This window comes from Patagioenas fasciata, chromosome 7, assembly GCF_037038585.1.
Source record: "Patagioenas fasciata isolate bPatFas1 chromosome 7, bPatFas1.hap1, whole genome shotgun sequence".
Lineage (NCBI taxonomy): Eukaryota > Metazoa > Chordata > Aves > Columbiformes > Columbidae > Patagioenas > Patagioenas fasciata.
Window position 1 is genome coordinate 17,802,520 of NC_092526.1, and position 20,013 is coordinate 17,822,532.

Genomic DNA, 20,013 nt, shown 5'->3' on the forward strand with positions numbered 1-20,013 from the left:
AATGGCATCCATATCAGAGTGTCAGTAAGAAGCTTCACACAGAGCCTGTAGTCTTCCTTGGATTCCTGAGCAAGAGTCAGTCCCAGACTCCTCTGAATTTTGAAAACAGAAATGGCCTGTGTTATGAGAGTATAAGAAGGTGGTAACAGGGGAGGAAACACATTCAGCACAGATTTACAGAATTTCATGGATGAGTTTCAAAGCACACTTATCACACTGCTCTATCTACATCAGCTTCCATTCTGAAAGATGTCGGGCCACCCTGCAGGTCCCCTGCATATCAGGCCAAAGCTTATCTCTGTCACCCTCTTCATAACTCTGCCTGAAAAGTTGCTCCTGTCTCTTCTTCTGGCAGACCTATGAGTTGTGGTTCAGTCTTCTGGCAGATGTGCTTCAGGCCTGCTTTCCAGATTGGTGGGTCAGCAGTTGAGTCTTGAAGCTGTGTAGCAAACTGTCAGTCATTGCCACCGCTTGGGCTGATGCTCATAACTCCTGAAAGAGCAACTCAGAGCAACTACAATTTCTAGTGCTTGGTGTGGAATTTGCTCAGTGACTACAAGATGAGCATCAGTCTAAAACCAGGATGGATAAGACAGGCTGTCTCCCACTTCCAGCTCTTTCTGTTAGCCATGCATTGTGTGTCCTGTTCTTTTTCCTCAGCCATGGCAAAGCCTAATTCCCACAAATCGTCTTGAGTCCTGGGACAGCTGTCATGCTCAGCTGCTTCTGTTCTCCTGCACCTCAGGGCACTGGATCTTGCATTTTATATCTTTGATCTGTTTGTTCTTGATTGTCAGGGAAGGGATAAACTGGGAAGCCATTGACTGGATGGATAACGCAGAGTGCCTGGACCTTATTGAGAAGGTGAGCAGTTATCTGTGACAGTTTCCAGGGATCACAGTGGGGACTGCTGATTGAAACCTTCCCTGGGTTTTCCTGGTTTTAAAAACAGGTAGTTGCTTGGATCCTCTTCCCATCATGACCTGGCAAAAATATGTGCTGTTCTAGCCATAGTGCAAGCTCAAGAAAGGTCATTGTTGAGAGTGAGCTTAGGGAGGGTGTCATAGTTTTAGACAGGGAGCAGCATTTTAGTAAAACCTTAATGTGATTTTTTAAAAATAAGTAATCTTCACTTATGTTCTGCTCACTGCATGCATTGACTGGCCAGAATTCTGCTTTCAGCTCAAGCTTTCTCAGGTATAACACAGGGATTATTGGTCAATGTGCTGTCCAGATCTCCAGTTCTTGGCTTGGTGCTGTGTAGTTAGAGCTATTGCTGACTGTAAAAGCCTGTCTCTTGTTTGGCTGTAGAAGCTGGGTCTACTGGCTTTGGTGAATGAAGAGAGTCGATTCCCTAAAGGCACAGACAACACCCTTCTGGAAAAACTTCACAGCCAGCATATGGTAAGTAAGAAAATAACCCAGCAGGCAAATGATCAGTATGTGAGCCCCATCAGCATTTCAAAATTGAAAGTGAAGGTTTTGTTGATGTAAAATATGTGCTTTGTGCAGGAAATTTAAAATGCCTTAGGCCCAAACCTGTGAGTGTTTAATAAGGTTGCACTGAACAAAAGTAATAAGTGAAGAAACCTGCAAACGGTGTCTTGTGCACACAGAAAGAGGGAGTGTACATTCCATAGGCTGTGGGTAGCAGAGATTTGAATTTGTAGTAAGGGATGGAGGTTGGGTTTTGCTGGTCTGCAAGGCGACACAAGGCAGTGCCCCAGGCACAGGATGGGTTTGTCCTGCCAGCTGACTCACAGGAGTCTGCTCCAGCGCATGTCAAATCTCTGTCTCCTGGGGCTGGGGATGGCTTTTGCCTCATGACTTTTAGAGAAAGCTCTCTTATTGTTCCTAATTAATTATTTTTTTTCCTCCTCTTGTATTCTGGACACAGGCTTTTTCATGCAGGTCAGAAAGCTATCCTGCGGACACAGGAACCACAGTGAGATCACTGTAGCAATCTCTTACCCTGTCTGGAGTACAGCTAACTCTGTTCTTTTTAAGACCTGTTAAGAACAACTCTGTTCTTCTTAAAGGCAAATAGACTTAAAACAAAGCAAATTAAACTCTGTAGCATGGACTTGTGGAACAATTCAGTACTTTAGTAAGAACATTGTCAGCTTATATTTTCCTAGTCCTCTAATTCAGACTTCATCCAAGCCTGAAAACATACAATTTTGTATCTTTTATCTGACATTTTTTTAAGTTGACGTAGATGCAGATATTTACATTTTTCATATTTACATCTAATTCTGCTAGTAATACTCACGACTACAAATTGGATACCAGAGCAATGAGTTCTGATTGGCTATTTACACATAGTTTTGTGGAAATATTTCCTTTCTTTAGACTTAAATTGATGCCTTCAATTTAGTTTGCTGTGTCTTTCCCTTGTATTAGAGGTCAAGGTATACTGAGAATGCCAGTTTTACTTTTTTTTACTGCCGTCAGTATTTTGTTAACTTTTAATATAGAACTTACAAATATTTTTAATGTGCCACTTCTTTTGAATTTTCTTTCTTGACTGTCCCAACCTATTCAGTTTGTCTCCAAATGGAGAAGTTTCAAAGCTCCTCTTTCTGTCGGCTGTTTGTCTCTGAATTCCTCTGCATCTTCTCTCTACTCCTTTTTGAGATAATCAGACCAGAGTGCAGTTCCCTTGGTAAGAAGGTACCTGTGGTTTATTGTACAGTAATATGAGACTGTCAGTATTATTTTGCATTCCTGTATGCCCCACAGCATTTTGGTTGCTATTTCTGCTGATTTCTGTGCATTGAGTAACCTTTTCACTAAGCTGTTCATAGTGTCACTTCTGTTTGCTTTGAGGGATAGCAGTTAATGTGGAAACCTAGGGAGCTTACGAGAGATGGAAGAGGCTGAGGAGTTGGAGTGCAGGAAGGAATGATGAAGTAGATAGTGCTCCAGGGTTTCAATTTTTTGCAGGCCGAAGTGTTTTTTGTATCAGTTAAAGTCTCTAGTGCTGGCTGGAAGAGTGCTGGAAGGCATCCAGCCAGCATTGCTGGCAAGTCTGAAGGACCTTATAAGAGAACTAGCCCTCCTCTCTGTGTTTTCTGTGGATTGCAAGAGCCTTAAGGAGGAGAAGCATCGAGCTGAGATTTAGCAAAATATGACCTCTGACACAACTGGGGAGAGGAGCAACAGGGGAGATGGGAGAAGGAACCAGAAGTGCTGGTGTGGGTGAAATATATGTGCTTGGTAGAGGGAGAGGAGCGAAGGGGAGGTTGCCAATCCATGTGATAAAGTTAGTAACAGTCATGTTTGGAGTGGAAGAGATGAAAGGTTGTGGCTGGAAACAAATGACTGCATTGGAGAAATGGAAGAACAAAGAAAGAGGGGTCAACATGAAAAGGAAAAAAGGAAATGAAAAAGTTTTCAGTAGCACTAAGAAATTTTCTCAGTCAGAAGTGATCCACCCAGTACTGCTAAGAGAACTTGAAAATGGAAGAGCTGGATTACTAAATGTATTGTGCAACATGTTACTTAAATTTTTCTTAGTACTGGTATCTTAGAAGGTGGGAAGTTATTTTAATTTTTAGAAAGTATTCTAGGAAATTATAGACCTGTAATGCTTATTTCACTGTTGGGCAAATTCACAGAATATAAATGGTCTGTTATCACATGAACGGAGGACTGCCAGACTTTGTCCCATACAGGCACTGAGGTGGTAGTTTTCTGATGATTCGTGGGGCAAGGCTGGACTGTGAGGGGCCTTATGAGACTGACTCGGTTGTAAAATGAAGAGTGAAAAGCAGTGTAGATAAATGGAAAATGGTGCGCCTGAAGGAAAACAGTCCCAGTTTCACATTGGAAATGATGGACTCTGAGCTGATTGCTGATCTTCAGGAATAAGACCCAGACAGAGGCTGTGATAGATAGTTTAATGGAAACATCAGCACAGTGCTTGGTGGTAATAAAAACCCCAGATCAAGTGTTAGAAATTCCTAGGAAAGAAACAGAATAAAAGCATAAAATATTGTTATGGTACTGTATAATCCATGGATCACCTGCACTTTGAACAGTGTGTGGCACCAGGCCCCTCAACTCAATAAAGGGTTATGTCAGATCTGGTAAACAACAGGTCTGGGACAGCTTGAGTGTTATGGAAAACTATGCTGAAGGGACCCTGCACTGTGGAGAAAAGATGACTTAGGGGGAAACATGATAGGTTCAAAAGTCACGTGTGGCCCACAGAAGACAAATGACACTAAAGGGAGCCAGGCTTAAAACCAACCAGCTGTAGTTCCCTGTATGGTTGGTTGAGGGCTCCCTGCGAAAGGATGCTCTGGATGTGGGAAATCTGCACGGGTTCAGGTGTGGAATGGACAAGGATTTCACAGAAAAATCAACTTGGGTTTACTAATTAGGTAGACCTCATGAAAATAATTACAGTTTGAAAGAGAATTAGGATGAAAGTATCATTTATTTGCCTTGTTCTTACTCTACCCTACATAGCAACTGCTGGAGGCAGAATACTCAGCTGGATGGACCGTTGGTCTCAGGCAACAAAGCTGTTCTTACATAGTTACCAGTTTTCACAGAACAAAGAAAGGAGGGGAAAAATGAGAGGGTAGAACAGCTAGTAAGAGAAAGAAAAAAAGAATATTGAGAAAAGGAGAAAGGTGAAATATAGAGGAAGACAACACATTGGCATGATACTTCCTTTGACAAAGAAAAGATGTGTAGATGTTCTGCAAAGCTGCCATCATCCCTGAATCTTGATCCTGTACGACACAGTGTGTGTGGAGCTCAGTCTCCTTAGGTGTTGAACATGCAAGAATTAACATTTCATCCATGGCATGCCTGCCCAACCTTGATTCTGCAAGACCTTGCTCACATGAGGAATGCCTTGAAGAGTTAGATTTTTCCATCTTATTGGTATAATATTTGTAACGTAGCTGCAGATAACAGCAGCGGATGTGGTTGGGCTCTGCAACAGCTAAGGTCCTTGCCCATGCCAGCACTGTCATAGTCATGGCAAAGTTCCTGACTGAGCCTATTTATTCTCACACTGGTATTATAAGAAGACTTGTTTTTCTTTCATTTCAGAGCAACCACTACTATGTCAAGCCTCGGGTAACAGACCATCAGTTTGGCATAAGACATTATGCTGGAGAGGTAGGTGTTCATGGTGTATCTGTGAGATGCTTGGTGTATCTTGGGCTCGAGGTCCTGAATTTTAGATTCCAAAAATCAAGAATATCTCTGAGAACTGTGTGTTTCTTCATAGTGCCCCATACGAAAGCACAGGGAGTGTGATGGGCTTAAAATAGCATGTCAGTCCTCAGTACTATATTCTCCAGCTTGCACATTTGTTTGGGTTTCTCAGGTGACTTTTGGTTTGGGGGCTAAACTCCTCCTTACATCTGTTACTCATGTTGTCTTTTCTTGGACATTTATAAGCAAACAAAACCCAAAGTAAAATTCACAAGGAAGATTTGACTTCTGGGGAGGAGGAGAAAAAGCTAAATACCTATTGCAAAAAGCAAAAGGTGTCCAAGCCTTCAAGGTGAAATGCTCCTCTTTGTTGTGGAAAGATATAGAGCAGATGGAGATGTGTAAAGGGAGGACATCTTTGCACTGAAAGAGGGGTAACCTTGTCCTAGAATCATATCTACTGAGCACTAGTGGTTGGGAGGTCAGTGCACTGGGTGGCATAGTCAGTATTTTATGAAGTGAATGGAGTTCCTCACACCTTGCAGAGGATTTCTGGTTTCTCCAACCCTTAGGCAAATCTCTGCAGCTGTTTCACTTAATTTCTGTTTTGAGGTTGGTGGTTGGTTTTTTTGTTTATTTTTAAATTGATGGCTAAAAGCCACTTTCTTGGTGGTAATTGAAGAGCTCTGGAGCTCTTTGACCCCGAAAATTTGGATCTTGGCACATGCCTGCAGCATTACTGTGTAGATCTGCTAAAGGTCTTGTACATTGGCATGTTAATGCAGAAGTCCTTAATGATTGGCACAGTGTTGTTCTAATGGCTCTGTCTGTGTTGCAGGTGCTGTATGATGTGAGAGGCTTTCTGGAGAAGAACAGAGATACCTTTCGAGATGACATTTTAAACATGCTGAAAGACAGCAGGTATGCCCCCCTTATGCTTGTGAGGAGGCCACATCCTTTGGGCTGGACTAAGACATATTCATGCAATAACCAGACCAAGGAAAGCAGTTGCTTTTGTCTGAGCATCAGGCATAATTCTTTATCATTCTTCTCTTTGTGCTTAAGTGTCCTGGCAAAAGAAAGGAGAGCTGGAGAACTCAGATGAGGCACAGATTTAATCAGTATTCTTGTTGTCCCAGTTTTGAAAAGAGCTATAAAAGCATGACAGAAATCCCTTCAGGCAATACTGGTTTTCTCCCTCGTCTCTTCTCTCTTTCCTCTTACCTCCCTGTCCCAACAGTGGCAAATTTGCCCCTGAATGAGTCACAGCTTTTTGCCATGCTGTCAGGTGCCAGCCTTTGCATAGAGGCTGCTTGTTTTCCTGCCTGCTTGTTAATGGAAAGCTTCTGTCCTTATCCTGAGCCAGACTGAGCCCTTGCTGTTGGGACCAGCATGGCCCCTAATATTATACCCCAGTGCTGCAACATGACCCTAAAGAAATGAGCTGACTTTGACCTTGAGCAAGGTCTGGAAGACAGAGGTGGGGCCTAGCAGGAGAGAGGCATTTAATAACATGGCAGACCCTGGAAGTTTTTGAGTAGCAACTCTAGTACCTGCCTCTTATCACAGCCCATGTGTTGCCTTCGGGCTCCAGCCTGATGAAACTCTTTCAGAATTGCATCTTCTCTCAAGCCTGCTGCAGAGTTTGCGCTGTGAAACAACCTCAGGGAGTTGAGAGTATAAGCTGCTCATAGCTGTACTTGGACAGTGGCATCTGAGGAACATTTTACACAAGACTTGAAGCCAGAATTGTGGTCATCGTTGTCCAGCATAATAGAAGAACTCAGGGTTTCTCATCAAGCCACAAAGGGATATTCTGCTAGAAGCCATCATGCCAACAGACTGGCAGAAGCGGTGCGGGAGAACTTTGTGCAGCTTTGTAAGAACCAGCACCACTGTCTAAGGAGTGGCAAAATGGTGGAAGATTCCCCAGAGCTGACCTACACTGAGGGTAGCTCTAGAAGTCATCTGGCCACAGACAACTGGAGTTGCAATTGCACAAGCATGTCATGAGTGCTGGCCATCAGAGCTGGGTCGGGAGGGGCCTGACAGCACACAGTCTAGCTGGGGTACCTTCAAGATAGTTTTGCCTGGGGCCATATAGCTCAAGGGAGCGTCCTAGCTAGTGCAGGATGGAGATCTTCCTTTGTGTAAGATCTTGCTTGACTGTGTGAGATGGGGTTTCTGGCTTTGCAGCAAAGTGTGGCACACAGGGCAGCCAAGTGGAAAGTAATTATTTCCTCTGAAGTGCCCAGCTGAACGGCCTCCTGCAGCTACTCTGTGGCACAACAGGAATAAAAATGAGGTGTTTCACACTGGGACAGAGCAGTAGCTGAGAATGAGAGCCACCTTCTCACACGTCGTGGGTGTCTTCCATCTTCCTAAAATATTTTGTTTTCCCTTAGGCTGGACTTCATCTATGACCTTTTTGAAAAAGTCTGCAGTCGTTGCAGTGAAGAGACACTGAAGATGGGCACCCAGAGGCGCAGACCGACTGTCAGTTCCCAGTTCAGGGTAGGATGTTTTCCAAGAGAGCAGCAGGCTTCTGGGGAGGAGCAGATGGGTAAAGCAAGGCCTGCAGCCAAGAGGAGTCATTCATCCCTTTTTTTGTGTCCAGCACTGAAAATGTGCAGGAATGTTGTAGTGCTAAAAACAGACAGTGCCACTGCCCCAAGGATTTCTGTCTGGTGTAAGATGTGATATGCTAAGACTGAGTAGGGTAGCAGAGAAAAAGAATACTTTGCAAAATATATGAAATTCTTGAGGTTCTTTGATCTTCAAGTTGGCTTGGTGTTTCAACTAAGTGTATGTGACCTTTTGGACCATATCTTTTACAGGTATAGGGGTGATTCCAATAAAACCTTACTGGGGGAACCCTGCAGGAATTAATCTCAACCCCCTAGATTGTCTGCAAACCTTCTGTTAGTTTCACAGTTTTAGCTAATGGCATCCTTGGGTGTATTACAAGGGGGGTGGTCAGTAGATCGAGAGAGGTCCTCCTTCCCCTCTACTCCGCCCTGGTGAGACCCCATCTGGAATATTGTGTCCAGTTCTGGGCCCCTCAGTTCAAGAAGGACAGGGAACTGCTGGAGAGGGTCCAGTGTAGGGCAACAAAGATGATTAAGGGAGTGGAGCATCTCCCTTATGAAGAAAGGCTGAGGGAGCTGGGGCTCTTTAGTTTGGAGAAGAGGAGACTGAGCGGTGACCTTATTAATGTTTATAAATATATAAAAGGTGAGTGCCATGAGGATGGAGTCAGGCTCTTCTCAGTGGCAAACAATGATAGGACAAGGGGCAATGGGATCAAGCTGGAACACAAGAGGTTCTACTTAAATTTGAGAAAGAACTTCTCAGTGAGGGTGACAGAGCACTGGAACAGGCTGCCCAGGGAGGTTGTGGAGTCTCCTTCCCTGGAGACATTCAAAGCCCGCCTGGACACATTCCTGTGCGACCTCACCTAGGCGTTCCTGCTCCAGCAGGGGGATTGGACTAGATGATCTTTTGAGGTCCCTTCCAATCCCAAACATACTGTGATACTGTGATACTGTGATCTATGTTTGAGAGGCTTGTGAAAACAACCCACATTAGCTACACCACTCTGAGAACAAGGATGACCATGTAAATAGTATTAGAGTAAACTAACTGCGTGGGTGTGTTTTGAACAGGAAGGGATCTCCTGGGTTACAGAAGTTTCGATAGGCAAAGGACATCAGGAATGGGAGGGCTGCATGAAGACCCTATTGCATCAAATGTAGCCACTTTCCTTCCTGTAGTGAATGATCCTTTGGCTTTTGTCTTGCTGCTTTTTAGGATTCTCTCCATTCCCTGATGGCCACACTTAGTACTTCCAACCCATTCTTCATCCGCTGCATCAAACCAAATACAGAAAAGGCAAGTCTGTCTTCCAGCAAAACATATGCACGTGACACAGGCCTTCATGAGCACTCGCACAAACGTCTGACATGTGCCTCTGTTAGAGTCCAAACTGATGATAAGAGCAGTTCCTCCTCACCTTCCCTTCTTCCTTCTAGTTGTTTCATGGTTTAGGAAAAATACACCTTCCTCCTGATAATCAGATGAAAAGACTGCATGCTGAATATGATATGATACACCCATTCCTACCTCTTTCTGTGCTTATGAAGCCTGGAAGATGAACCAGGCTTGTGCAGAGCCCAGAGCTGTGGCAGAAGAAGCAATCGCACCTGTTTCTGTTGCCTGTAGACAATTTGTTCTGGAATGCAGGGCTTCTGCGGTAGGAAATGTCTCCTGCAGATCCCTGGCTCTGAGGCGGAGGAGGTGGATGCTTCATGAGCAAGTCACAGTGCTTAGAGAGAGGCTGGATCCCACTTGTATTGTGAACTGTGACTGTGGATATACTGCTAACTAGATTGGGTGGGGAGCTCTGAACTGATAATTTGCTTTGTGTGTTTTGAAACTGTGTATGATATGGCAGAGGAAAACCTGCTGGGCGGTTATGCCAGAAAAGAATTCTGCAGTTTGCCTTTTTGTTTGACTGGAGAGAGACTGCAAAGAGAACTGAGTCAGAGTTCTGCATTTTGTATGCATTAATGCATTATATCATTGCTTTATTGCCATGATCTATGACAGCAGTCTGCAAACTGCTTTTTTTCCATGATCTGCCAAACTCCCTTTCATCCCTTTTTCTGCACCATGCAGTGTGGTGAGGTTGCTTTCCCCTTGACGCAAACTTCCCCTTTTTCACCTGGCATGCCCAAATATGCAGGGTTGACTTTCTACAGAGAAACAGATACATAACCTGTGACTGTCTGTGCTCGAAGAAACAATCACTGTTCAAGTCAGTGAAGAAATAATACCAAGAGCAACATTTAGTCTGTCTCTCTTCTTATTTGTTTTTGAATTTGGATCATTATGTAGGCACCAAACCTCTTCAATCCAGATGTGGTGCTAAATCAGCTCCGGTATTCAGGGATGCTGGAGACAGTGAAAGTTCGGAGAGCAGGTTTCCCTGTACGGCGCCTTTTCCAGGACTTTCTCAGAAGGTAATTGATATAATTGTACCACATGCTGTAACAGCCTCAAGGTATATGATTCTATTTATTCATTTCCTCTAGAACTGCTGCTAATGATATGGATCATTTGTTGGATGTTTTTGTAACCATGCCCTTATTTTCCATATCATAGACTGATTTGGAAGACATTTTGGAGACTTGCCTTTAGGGTAAAAGTCAGAATGGAAAAATAGCCAGACGGTCCATTTTTCAAAAGTTTTTTGTTTTGTTTTGTTTTGTAGCTTTGCCACAGATTTGCTTGTGTTATGTTGTGAAACCCAGCTGGTCATAGTATGTAAAAAGAAAATGTCGTGCTTTTAAAACCTTTAATCAGGCAGACTGAAGCAAATTTTAAGGGACAGTATAGTTGATGATTAAGATTGGAAAGAGTGATTTTTTTTTTTTTTTAATTAGCTGCATCAAAAAGATTTCTTGAAGTTTAAGGCCAGAAGGGAGCATTGAACATTGCTTCCTTTGTCTCTTGGAACATTAAATGCCACCCCTATACTGAACAAAATAACTTGTGTCTGATGAAAGCACATGTTTCAGAAAGACAGTTGTTCTTTACTGAAAAATGCTGTTGAGTTTGTATTTTATTACTGGGATTGCAACAATAATTGCCAGTGTGGTAGGAACAGATAAAAGCTGGGGGATGGAAATTTCCAAATTGGAAGGCAAACACGAAGAAGGGAGGTAGGTCCCAGAGGAAGAAGGACTAATGGGAGGAGGACAATTAGAGTTAAAAGATTGGGGCGGAGGAAGCGGGTTACTGTCATACATAATCTCATGAGATTTTGCTTGTTTCTTAGGTACAAGATGCTTGTGAAGGGGCCAAGTTCCTCAGACAATAGCAAAGCTGTATGTGCAGGCTTTCTTCAGACCTATGACAGCAGCAAGAAAGAATGGCAGCTGGGTAAAACCAAGGTACTCCATCAGTGTGGGGCAGGGTATGGCTTTGTTCCACCTGCAAGGGGATGCAATTGCGTCTGGTGAGATTCAAGCCAGTAGAAGGGGCAAAGTAATGATGACCCTTTGAATACATTGGACTGTGCCACTGACCTGTTACATCTCAAATAATTTCCATAATATGTACCTAGAGATATAGAAGGCTTTTTGATTTTGTCTAAACTCCTTCTCATGGACCAAGCCAGAATGATTTTGTTGTGTCTGATCCAATTTAAGGATCCAAGGAGAACAAGCATGGGTGTCATTGTATGCAATTGCAATGTGTGCCATTAACTCTCACCTCTTGTGCCAGATATTTTATTCTGCTTGGCTAACCAAAATTCTTGCAAGAGGCAGTGGGCTGCTGCTTGGTACATATCTAAACTGTGAACAGGTAGCTAGATCACCAGATGTGTGACAGGCTTCTGCTGTGGAAGCTCAGCTGATGATTTGTGCATTTAGCCCAGACGCTCACTTACATTTTCTAGGAAAAGGCATCCAAATGCTTCTCCCCACCTGCATAATTCAGATTTTGCTTCTGTTTTGGTGAATGCTTAACAATTCTCTCTTGTCTGGACTTTTTTTTCCCTCTAGGCATCCAGCTGGAAATGTAACATTGTATTGTATTTAATGGGGAGGGAGCTGGGTGTTGTAGTCTGAATTTTTTTAAGTTTTGAGACAGCTTCACACAGAAATAGATTTGAGCATTGTGAAGTATACTGCTGTAGAAATCTGGGAGTGGGAAATTATCTCTATCACAAATTTCCACATACTCCAGTAAATTCTTCAAAGAATATTCCAAGATGGATGGTGTTCAATGCAGACAGCATTTCTAAGTAGTGGACATGTAGTCCATATCCAGAGCAGATTGTGGTCCACCAAAACAACTTTTTGTGCTTCTTTTGTGCCCTTAAGTCTTAAAAAAAAGTAGTTCAAAATCATTTTCAGGGTCACAATGGATCTGGAAGTAATTCTAGTGAATATTCAGGTTTAATTTGTCCAGGAGATCAGATAATGATATTTGTTGCTTTGAGCAATCATTTCTTAATGAGTGGATAGACTGTAATGTTTCTTAGCGAGTGAGATCTCTCTCGTTCTTAGCAGAGTGGTGGTAGCGCAGTTGATAGTCTGGGCTATGAACTCTGTGTGACAACCAGGGAAACCGCTGGCCATTGATGTGGGAAGGAGATGTGTTAACCTGAAGTTCCTAAGGCCTTTCTTCATGTGCCTCCCCTGACATTCAAGAAAGAAGGTTTTATCATTTAGCCCTATTTCTGCTCTATGATTAAAGTTTTCCCCATCTTTGAAATCTGGTGTCTCCTCACTGGTCCCTGCAAACCAGGAACCATTTCAGTCGTTCCTGTCCCTAGATAACCCACACTGCTTAGGTGGCTGCCAGTCTCACAGCATTTTAGTGTTAAAGCCTGTGTGGAGTGTGCGTGTGTTGCAGAGCTGCTTGTGCCTGGGAAGCTTTAGAAAGGGGTGGTTAGAGCTGGTAAACATGGAGTCTGAACTTTCTTCCTAGCATGACAAGAGGTGGAAGATTGCTGGGCTATAGCAAGGGCAGCAGGGAAATACATGTGAGGCCCAAACTCCCATGCACATACTCACCTTTTAGAGTATAAAAGGTGATAAGCTATATATCTGGAGTGCAGGAACTACTACAGACTGATGACAAGGAGGAAATTCAGGCTGCTTTGAGCCCTTGGCAGCAGTAGGACCCCTTTTGTCTTCAGTCCCCATTGTGCATCATGAAGGACTGAGTCCATCTGTCTGTTTTCACTCACTCCCTGACCTGCACAAACAAATTATTTTGTAAAAACAATATAGGTGGTGAATTGTGGCATACAAAATGTGTTTGTATTTGCAAAACACTGGATGTACTCTAAAGGAATTTTTTTAACAATTATGTTCTATCAACTAACATTTGGCTGAAGAGCTCTATGCAGCCTGTTGGTAAACAGCAGTCTCTGCTAGGGCACTGGTTGCTGTCGGGTCTGAATATTGTGGGAAAAAAAGAAATTAGTAAGAATAGCAGTCTTTTCATCTCTATTTCTTTATGACTGAGAAGGAAAATGGAAAGTAACTGGGAAGCAGTTGAGCCACCTTGTTTTGTTGTGGAAGTTATTTTATATTCGGTGTGGCTAGGATTAGAGATGTCTGTCCTGGTAGAGGGGAGCATTTCTATTTATTCTAAGGAACATACTACTCCAAGGCTGTCCTGGCCTGTTCCACCCTCACTGCCATGCTGAATGGCTGGCTAGCCCCAGGCTGCTCCAGGGTGCTCTCTCTGTTGCCCTGCTGTTTCACTTCCTCCTTGGAGACCCCTCTTGCAACTCTTCTTTGTGACAGTGCACCAGAAAGCCTGCCCCTAGGAAGGCAGAAGCCAAGGTGAGGCCATGCAGAGCAGTGGAGCTTCCTGGTGGTCCCTTCCCTGCTGCCTGTATTCAGCTGTTGTGGTTTGGGTTTGGCTTCGTCTGGTTTGTGTTTTAGCTGGTGCAGGTAACACAAGCCTGCAATACTGGGGCTGATGAAAAGAGTCCTAATTTTTCCAGAGGCTCTCAGGTAGGGGTGAAGTGGAGCTACCAGCTAAAGGGCATGGAATGTAGGTCATTGTCCTGGAGAGGAAGTCCCCAGTGTCCCCCTGCTGCCACTTTTCCTGCTACAGGTGCAGCTCGAGGTACCCAGGTAGCAATTACCAGCACCAGGGGGGACCCAACCTTGGCTTATGGAGCCAGGAGTAGCTACTGAAAAAGGTGTGACAGGTCAACGGGGATGTAACCTAGGAAGAAGTATAAGGGGTGGGTGAAGAGCAAAGCTTATGGAAGGAGGAATACTTCCTGCAAAATGAATGGAAGGATAATTATATCCCTAGCAATTGTTTGTAGGAGGAAGGAAAAGACTCTGTGAATTAGTGCAGGGGATTGTGAAGCTTGGGAAAGGAAATAAGGGAGGAAGGGCAGGATGATCTTTGTGTTTTTCATTAAGAATAGAGCAGCTGCTGTGCTGGCAATTGTCAAATTAATGTTTATAGGAGGTATTAATGTATATAAGGCAGATTTTATCCGGTGGCATGGCAGAGATGAGGGCTTGGATGCAAACAAGCTGTGTGAGGGTGGAAGAACTTGTGCTAAGGTGCCCCTGTCTTCACTGGGGATGTGCTGGGACGGAGCAGCAGCTTCTGTGCCCCTTTCCTCAATGCACCTGGACCCTCTGCCATGGTTGCCCGTACCAGCAACACAGATTTCCTTAAGCTGCCTAACAGTAACCCTTGCTGTTTGAAAGGATTCATTTCCACATTTCAACCTGCTGTTTTGCAGGGCCTGTTTGAAGGAGGAGGTTTCTGGAGACTATTTGGCATCCAAGTCACAGTAACCCACTTCCTTCTTTCCCATGGTTGTCCCCAGGAATCATATGATCCCCCTTATATACACATGGGTGCACACACAGTTACATTTGTGTCTGTGGATCTACACATAACCTTAACATGTTCACTGTTGCACCGACGGTGCATGCAGGCATTGAGGTTGTGTGAGGAGCACTGTGGTTTAAACTGTGGCCAGTGTCCAATAGGAGCAGATAGAAGTAACCTTGTATGTTTTGTTTAATTACTCCTTCATCAGGTGAAAGCGATCTCATGTTTTCAGAAAGTGACTATGAATTATGACAAAGAAACGGCCACCTTCCAAATTATTTCCACATGGCATCAAAAATATTTCTGGATTTGAGTACATTTTACTCTTCTTTGTCATCTATAGGAGTCTAAAGAAACCTTCAAAATACCAATAGCTTATAACTAGATATTGTTATGTTATTTGAGATTAACCCCTCACTCTCAAGCATATAGAGAAAACTCTACAGGATTAGGGCTGGGTCTTGCGAAACTCTGCATAACTCAAAATTACGTTTTTCCTCCCTCCTTACTGGCACAGAAAAGTCTGTGCTTGTTAGTGAAATACTGATGGACTGAATATTTTTGCAATTTAATGAAGATAATGGACTGAGACAGTGTTTTTCTCATTGCATTCTTGAAATGGGTGACTGCTGCTTGGTTCTGGAATGTAATGGAAAGAGCAATCCCTGCCTCAAAGAAGTCTTTAAAAGATTGTTCAGTTGACAGAGGGAGTGGATGTACAACTTGCAGGGAAGGATGCCAACTTCATGGTTGGCAGTACCTTGATAATGAACCTTATTTTAAGGCTACCCATGGTTACTTAGTCATTAGAAAACAGCTCATTTCTTAAGGCCATCTTAATGGAAATGGCTCCCCTGCAGAAATTCAAGTTCAGGGAAGCCACTGGCAATGGGTACTAACTCGGGGAGAGGTTTTAGTACGCAGTGATCATTCCAGAGAGATAAAAGAGCTTAAAGCAGTGATGGAAGGGAAGGTATACCGAGACATAAGGGGAGGTAAGTGAGCAGGGGAGAGTTTGTCCAGAATGCGGGACTAAATGACCGTTCAAATCTCTGAACATCCCTCTGGCCTCTCAGCATAGCCACATGGCTCCAATACATTTGTCAGGAGTTTTTACCGATTAATGTAGTTCTGCAGACTGATGAGTGCCAGCTCACAGCCTGTGCTCATGGCAGCACTTCAACAAGTGGGGCAGCACTTTCCCGCTGCAGTCCGTTCTGCCTCCTGCCCTGGCAGTGATTTAGCCACCGTCAGGCAGCAGGGCACACGAGCACGGCCATATGGCAAGTGGTGCTCTGACTGCAGCTTCTATGGACCTACCTTAGCCAACTTTAATCTAGGTTGGGTACTGCTAGCAGTGTACCCACAGTGCTGTGGAGCTCCGTGCAGGCTGCAGTCCATCCCTAAAAGCAAAGCATTTATTTCAGCATTTTTTGCTGAACGCTGTGCTAACATAATGCAAGCCAACTGATTTAAAGTAGCTCAGATATGTCAGTGCAATTCCTATAGATGTGCCCTTATCTTGTTTGTATCTCAGTCCTTTTGTTTCTAAGATAGCACTGCCATCCCTTCACAAATTTAGCGCAGAGGAGAGGTTTGAAATACAGGTTATGAAAGATACCTGAAAATTAAAATACTAGACACTGCAGGGCAACCAGTAATATTTGGAGACCCCTCCCATCAGGGCTCTGTTGACTCTAATGCATGCTGCACTGGTGAACCTCTTTAGCAAGGAAGCATCTCCACCTCAGAGTTTCTGAAGGTTGGTGGAGGTCTTTAGCCTCGACCCAGAGCCACTGGCCTAGGGTAAGCTTAGCTTTGCACCTCGACTGGGCTTTTAGCTTTTGACTGCCTTCCTTTATTAAGATTGCTTTCTGGAGTCTAGAAACCTAAATGTTCCTCTCTTTCCTTGAAATGCGGAGGAGTTTCTTTCGAAAATACTTAATCACCCAAGTAGGTATCAGTGCCTGCTGCAGGGAGGTACGGGATTGTGCAGGGAGCGCTGGCAGCGGGGAAAGAGTTAATCACAGGCTCTCCTCCTCTTCCCTCTGCTCCCTCCCTCCCTCTCTCTTTTAAGTCTTGACCACAGAGTGAGGGAGGCGGGGGTTGGGCTCAGAGTTTGGCTCGCGTGGCTGCAGAAGTTTTTCCGGCTGCTCTGAGTACGGCAGCCGGGGGCGAGGCGCCGGCGCTGGGGCGGCGGCAGCGGCGGCTGGACACGGGGCGCACTCGGTGCTGCTCACCGGGGATGAAACCTCCCGGCGCTCCCGGGGACTGACTTCTTTCCTCTCTTTGTGTTTATTCAAACTCCTCCCCGTGGCGTCAGGTTTTCCTGAAGGAAGCTCTTGAGCAGAAGCTGGAGAAGGATCGGGAAGAGGAGTTGAGGAAAGCAGCTCTAGTCATCCGGGCCCACGTCTTGGGCTACATGGCAAGGTCAGTGCTGGGGACTGCCCCACCGTCCCTGTGCTTTCGTGCCTGGGTTGCCCCGACCCCTTGCTTTCCCCTGTAGTCCCTCGTATCTCTCCCTTCTTCCCCTCCTGTATTCTGAGGAGAGCTACAGTATGTGCCCTCCCTGCTAGCATCAGTTCTGCTGAAACCTTTCTCACCTCTGCCACTTCTTCAGTTCTGTGCATGCTTGCACCCTCCCTCAATGCTGCTCAGCAGGCTTCTGCAGGGACCTGTATCCGTTGCTTGCCTCTGATGACACCTTTTGCTTGCCTTCAAGACTCTCCTGGCTGGGCCCCGCCTACGCTTTGGGTCCCTTGCCATTCCTTATGCCTGTCAACTCTGTTTTCTGCTCCCCTTGCAAATCGCTGTTCCTCACTTGCAAGCTCTGCCTTTGCTCACCCTGTTTCCTTGCCCTGCCTGTTTGCCTCGTGATTTCCCTCTCCTTTTAATTAACTCTTCAGAATTGGTTTTTGGCCAGCTTTGCACCAGTAATCTCCTCTTGCCGCTCCCTTTTGCACCTGACCAGGGGAGGGTTGGGAGAACCAACTGCAGATAAACCACCCCTCCTCTGCCCCTCGCAGTCAGTGTGACAGCTGACTCCTTAATGGCTGTGGCATGCACGCTTAATCCCAGTAAGATGCTCTTTCCTGGCTGGTCTCTGCTCCATACACCTGTCAGTCAGGAGTGTGAGGAGGTGAAATCCCTGGCCAGCAGAACTGTTCTAGCAGGCACTCTTCTTAGACCTCCAGTTGCATCAGGTAGCTCATTTTGCATTGAGAAATGTGTGCAAGGGTTGTACCCTGCTTTGCCAATGTGGAGTATCAGCAAAATACACATTTGGTACCAGGGACTTTTATTCATGTATTTATTTCTCTCTAAGAAGACAAATGAGATAGCTCTATTGTTTGTGCATGAGATTGCAAGTTCTTTGTGTCAGGGCCTCTGCTTTATTTTACTTTGTGTCTCGCATTTGGAGAGAGGGTTAGGGATTAACACAGCAAAATTGATTTTTCTGGGAAACATCACTGCAGGCAAACTGGATTACTGCTTTTCTGAGCTCCTTGGAAGGTAGCTGCTGCCCTGCAGCTGTGGGATGGGGAGGCAGTGTTGCAGCAGTGTTCCTGTTGGCTAGAAATCTTGTGATCTTCCAGTCTCTACAGCTCACAATTCCTCATCCCACATGTTGCTCTTCTGAGTCTCATCATGAAGAACAAGCAGTGCTTCTGCAGCCAGGGTGGAAATCGTCACAAGCAGCTGGAGATAGGTGGACTTTGCAGGGGAAGAGAGCAGGGAGTGAGGAAAGACCTAGGGAGGGCGAGTGGAAAACTTCTCTGTGAAGAGTTTCCAGTTGCACTACACCTGTATTGGAGGTCCAGCAAGAGGGAGTTCATCTGGGCAAGTGCTGAATGGTCTGTGCAGAGCTGGGCAGAGGTCAGGACTACCAGTGTGTGCTGCCTTCAGCTTCTGTTAGTTTTGTGAGGACAAGTGTGTTTAAACTAATTTGGTCTGATGCAAAGTAGGTTGGCGAAGAAGGGTGCATATGCCACAGGAAAGAATTTACTGGTTTCTCCCCCTTTGTGAACTTGTTCTGTGAGCCTGGAGAACCAGTCCTGAGGGGGAGAACACTTTCTTTGGTCTCATTCCTGGCAGCTTGCTATCTCTGACTGATCACTAAAATGTGAGACAAGAAAATCAAGCCCATTCAAATGATCCCATTTTTCATAGCTAATCTGTGGAACTCTGAGCTGCAGTTAATAGCTTCACTAGCTAAAATACGCATAACTGTTCCAGGCTTGCAGGATCCACGTACAAATTTGGCTGTGTCCCTGGATTTTACTCAGAGGAAGAAGACAGTAGGGAATTACTCCATAGCCCTGTGTTCTCTAGTCCTTGCAGACACAACTGCTAACTGCAGCTCATCGACAGAATAATTAACTAAACTCCAAATGCAGCATTGGAGCCTTGCAGCCACCCTGCCTTCTCTTGTGATACAGGGTCAGGATGTCTCCCAGCTCCTTGCCATGGAGGCAGGTTGAATTTCTTTAGCTGGTACAAGAGGGTGAGTGGAAGGCTGAGCAAGAGGAATGAAATTCCCTGCCCGTGTGCAGCAATTCCAGCTGAAGGGTGTCTGCAAACTTGGCTGCAGTCATGAGGAATGAGGGGGCACTTGAGCCTGGCAGATGAGCGGGCAGAGCTGGCCTGTAGCTGGGCAGGGCTTGGCTTTAGAGACTTTCTGGCAGATGCGTTTTGTAAAAGTCAGAGTGCCCTTTTTGATGCACTTGTATCTGCCTTGGCAGAGGGTGCGTGTGCAGCTGTTCACACGCCATGTGCAGGGCACGGGGAGGACAGAGGGAGCAGGGTGAGGGGACTACTGCCCAGGAGCAGTTCATCTAAAACCTCCCACTTCTTATCACCTCTTCCCTTTCCTTTTCTCTGTGCTTCCTCCCTTTGACTTAATACTTACAGAAAAGGGCATGACCCCTGCATACTACTGCTATTAGCATCCCTCTCCTGATTTTCTTGACTGGGCTGACATATCCGCTGTGCAGGGAGGTGGTGAGCTGTCAACATGGGTCTCTCTTGCCATTTGAAGGGGGTTTGATTGCCAGGAAGGGGGTTTTGAGGTGTGTCTTTTCCTCAGGGGGCTGCAGAAGGTCTGTGGGAAGGATATGTGAGAATGCTGTGCTGTTTCCAGTGTGCTTTCTGGGCCTGTAAGAGCTCACAGGATTACTGTAGCCTGCTGGCCCAAGATCCTGTGTGTCAGCCCCATAGAAATTCCTTCTGCAGATTCTGGTTTGGAGTAAAGAAGGTTTTTATTCGAATAGTACCAATGATCATTTCCCTACAGCAAGATATTAAGGTGTCTAAATATGTTCAGTTACTTTAAAAACTGTGCTTATTTCCAGCCTGAACAGATTTCAGCTTCAGGTCAATTAAATCTTGTTATGTCTGCTGTTGAATTAATAGAAATGCCACCAGAAAATGTGGGTGCTTTAACTG

General features: G+C 45.0%; 1 protein-coding gene across 1 annotated transcript in view; it reads left to right on the plus strand.

The window, feature by feature from the left end:
• The window catches only part of LOC136103095 (unconventional myosin-X-like), a 93,218-nt gene that overhangs the window by 42,445 nt on the left and 30,760 nt on the right, over positions 1 to 20,013 (plus strand). The window contains exons 14-22 of the mRNA XM_065840952.2: positions 798 to 864; positions 1,312 to 1,404; positions 5,071 to 5,139; positions 6,017 to 6,099; positions 7,584 to 7,692; positions 8,989 to 9,069; positions 10,075 to 10,199; positions 11,018 to 11,132; positions 16,892 to 16,998. Of these exons, the coding sequence (XP_065697024.1) occupies positions 798 to 864; positions 1,312 to 1,404; positions 5,071 to 5,139; positions 6,017 to 6,099; positions 7,584 to 7,692; positions 8,989 to 9,069; positions 10,075 to 10,199; positions 11,018 to 11,132; positions 16,892 to 16,998 (849 nt within the window). The remainder of the gene's footprint in view (positions 1 to 797; positions 865 to 1,311; positions 1,405 to 5,070; positions 5,140 to 6,016; positions 6,100 to 7,583; positions 7,693 to 8,988; positions 9,070 to 10,074; positions 10,200 to 11,017; positions 11,133 to 16,891; positions 16,999 to 20,013) is intronic.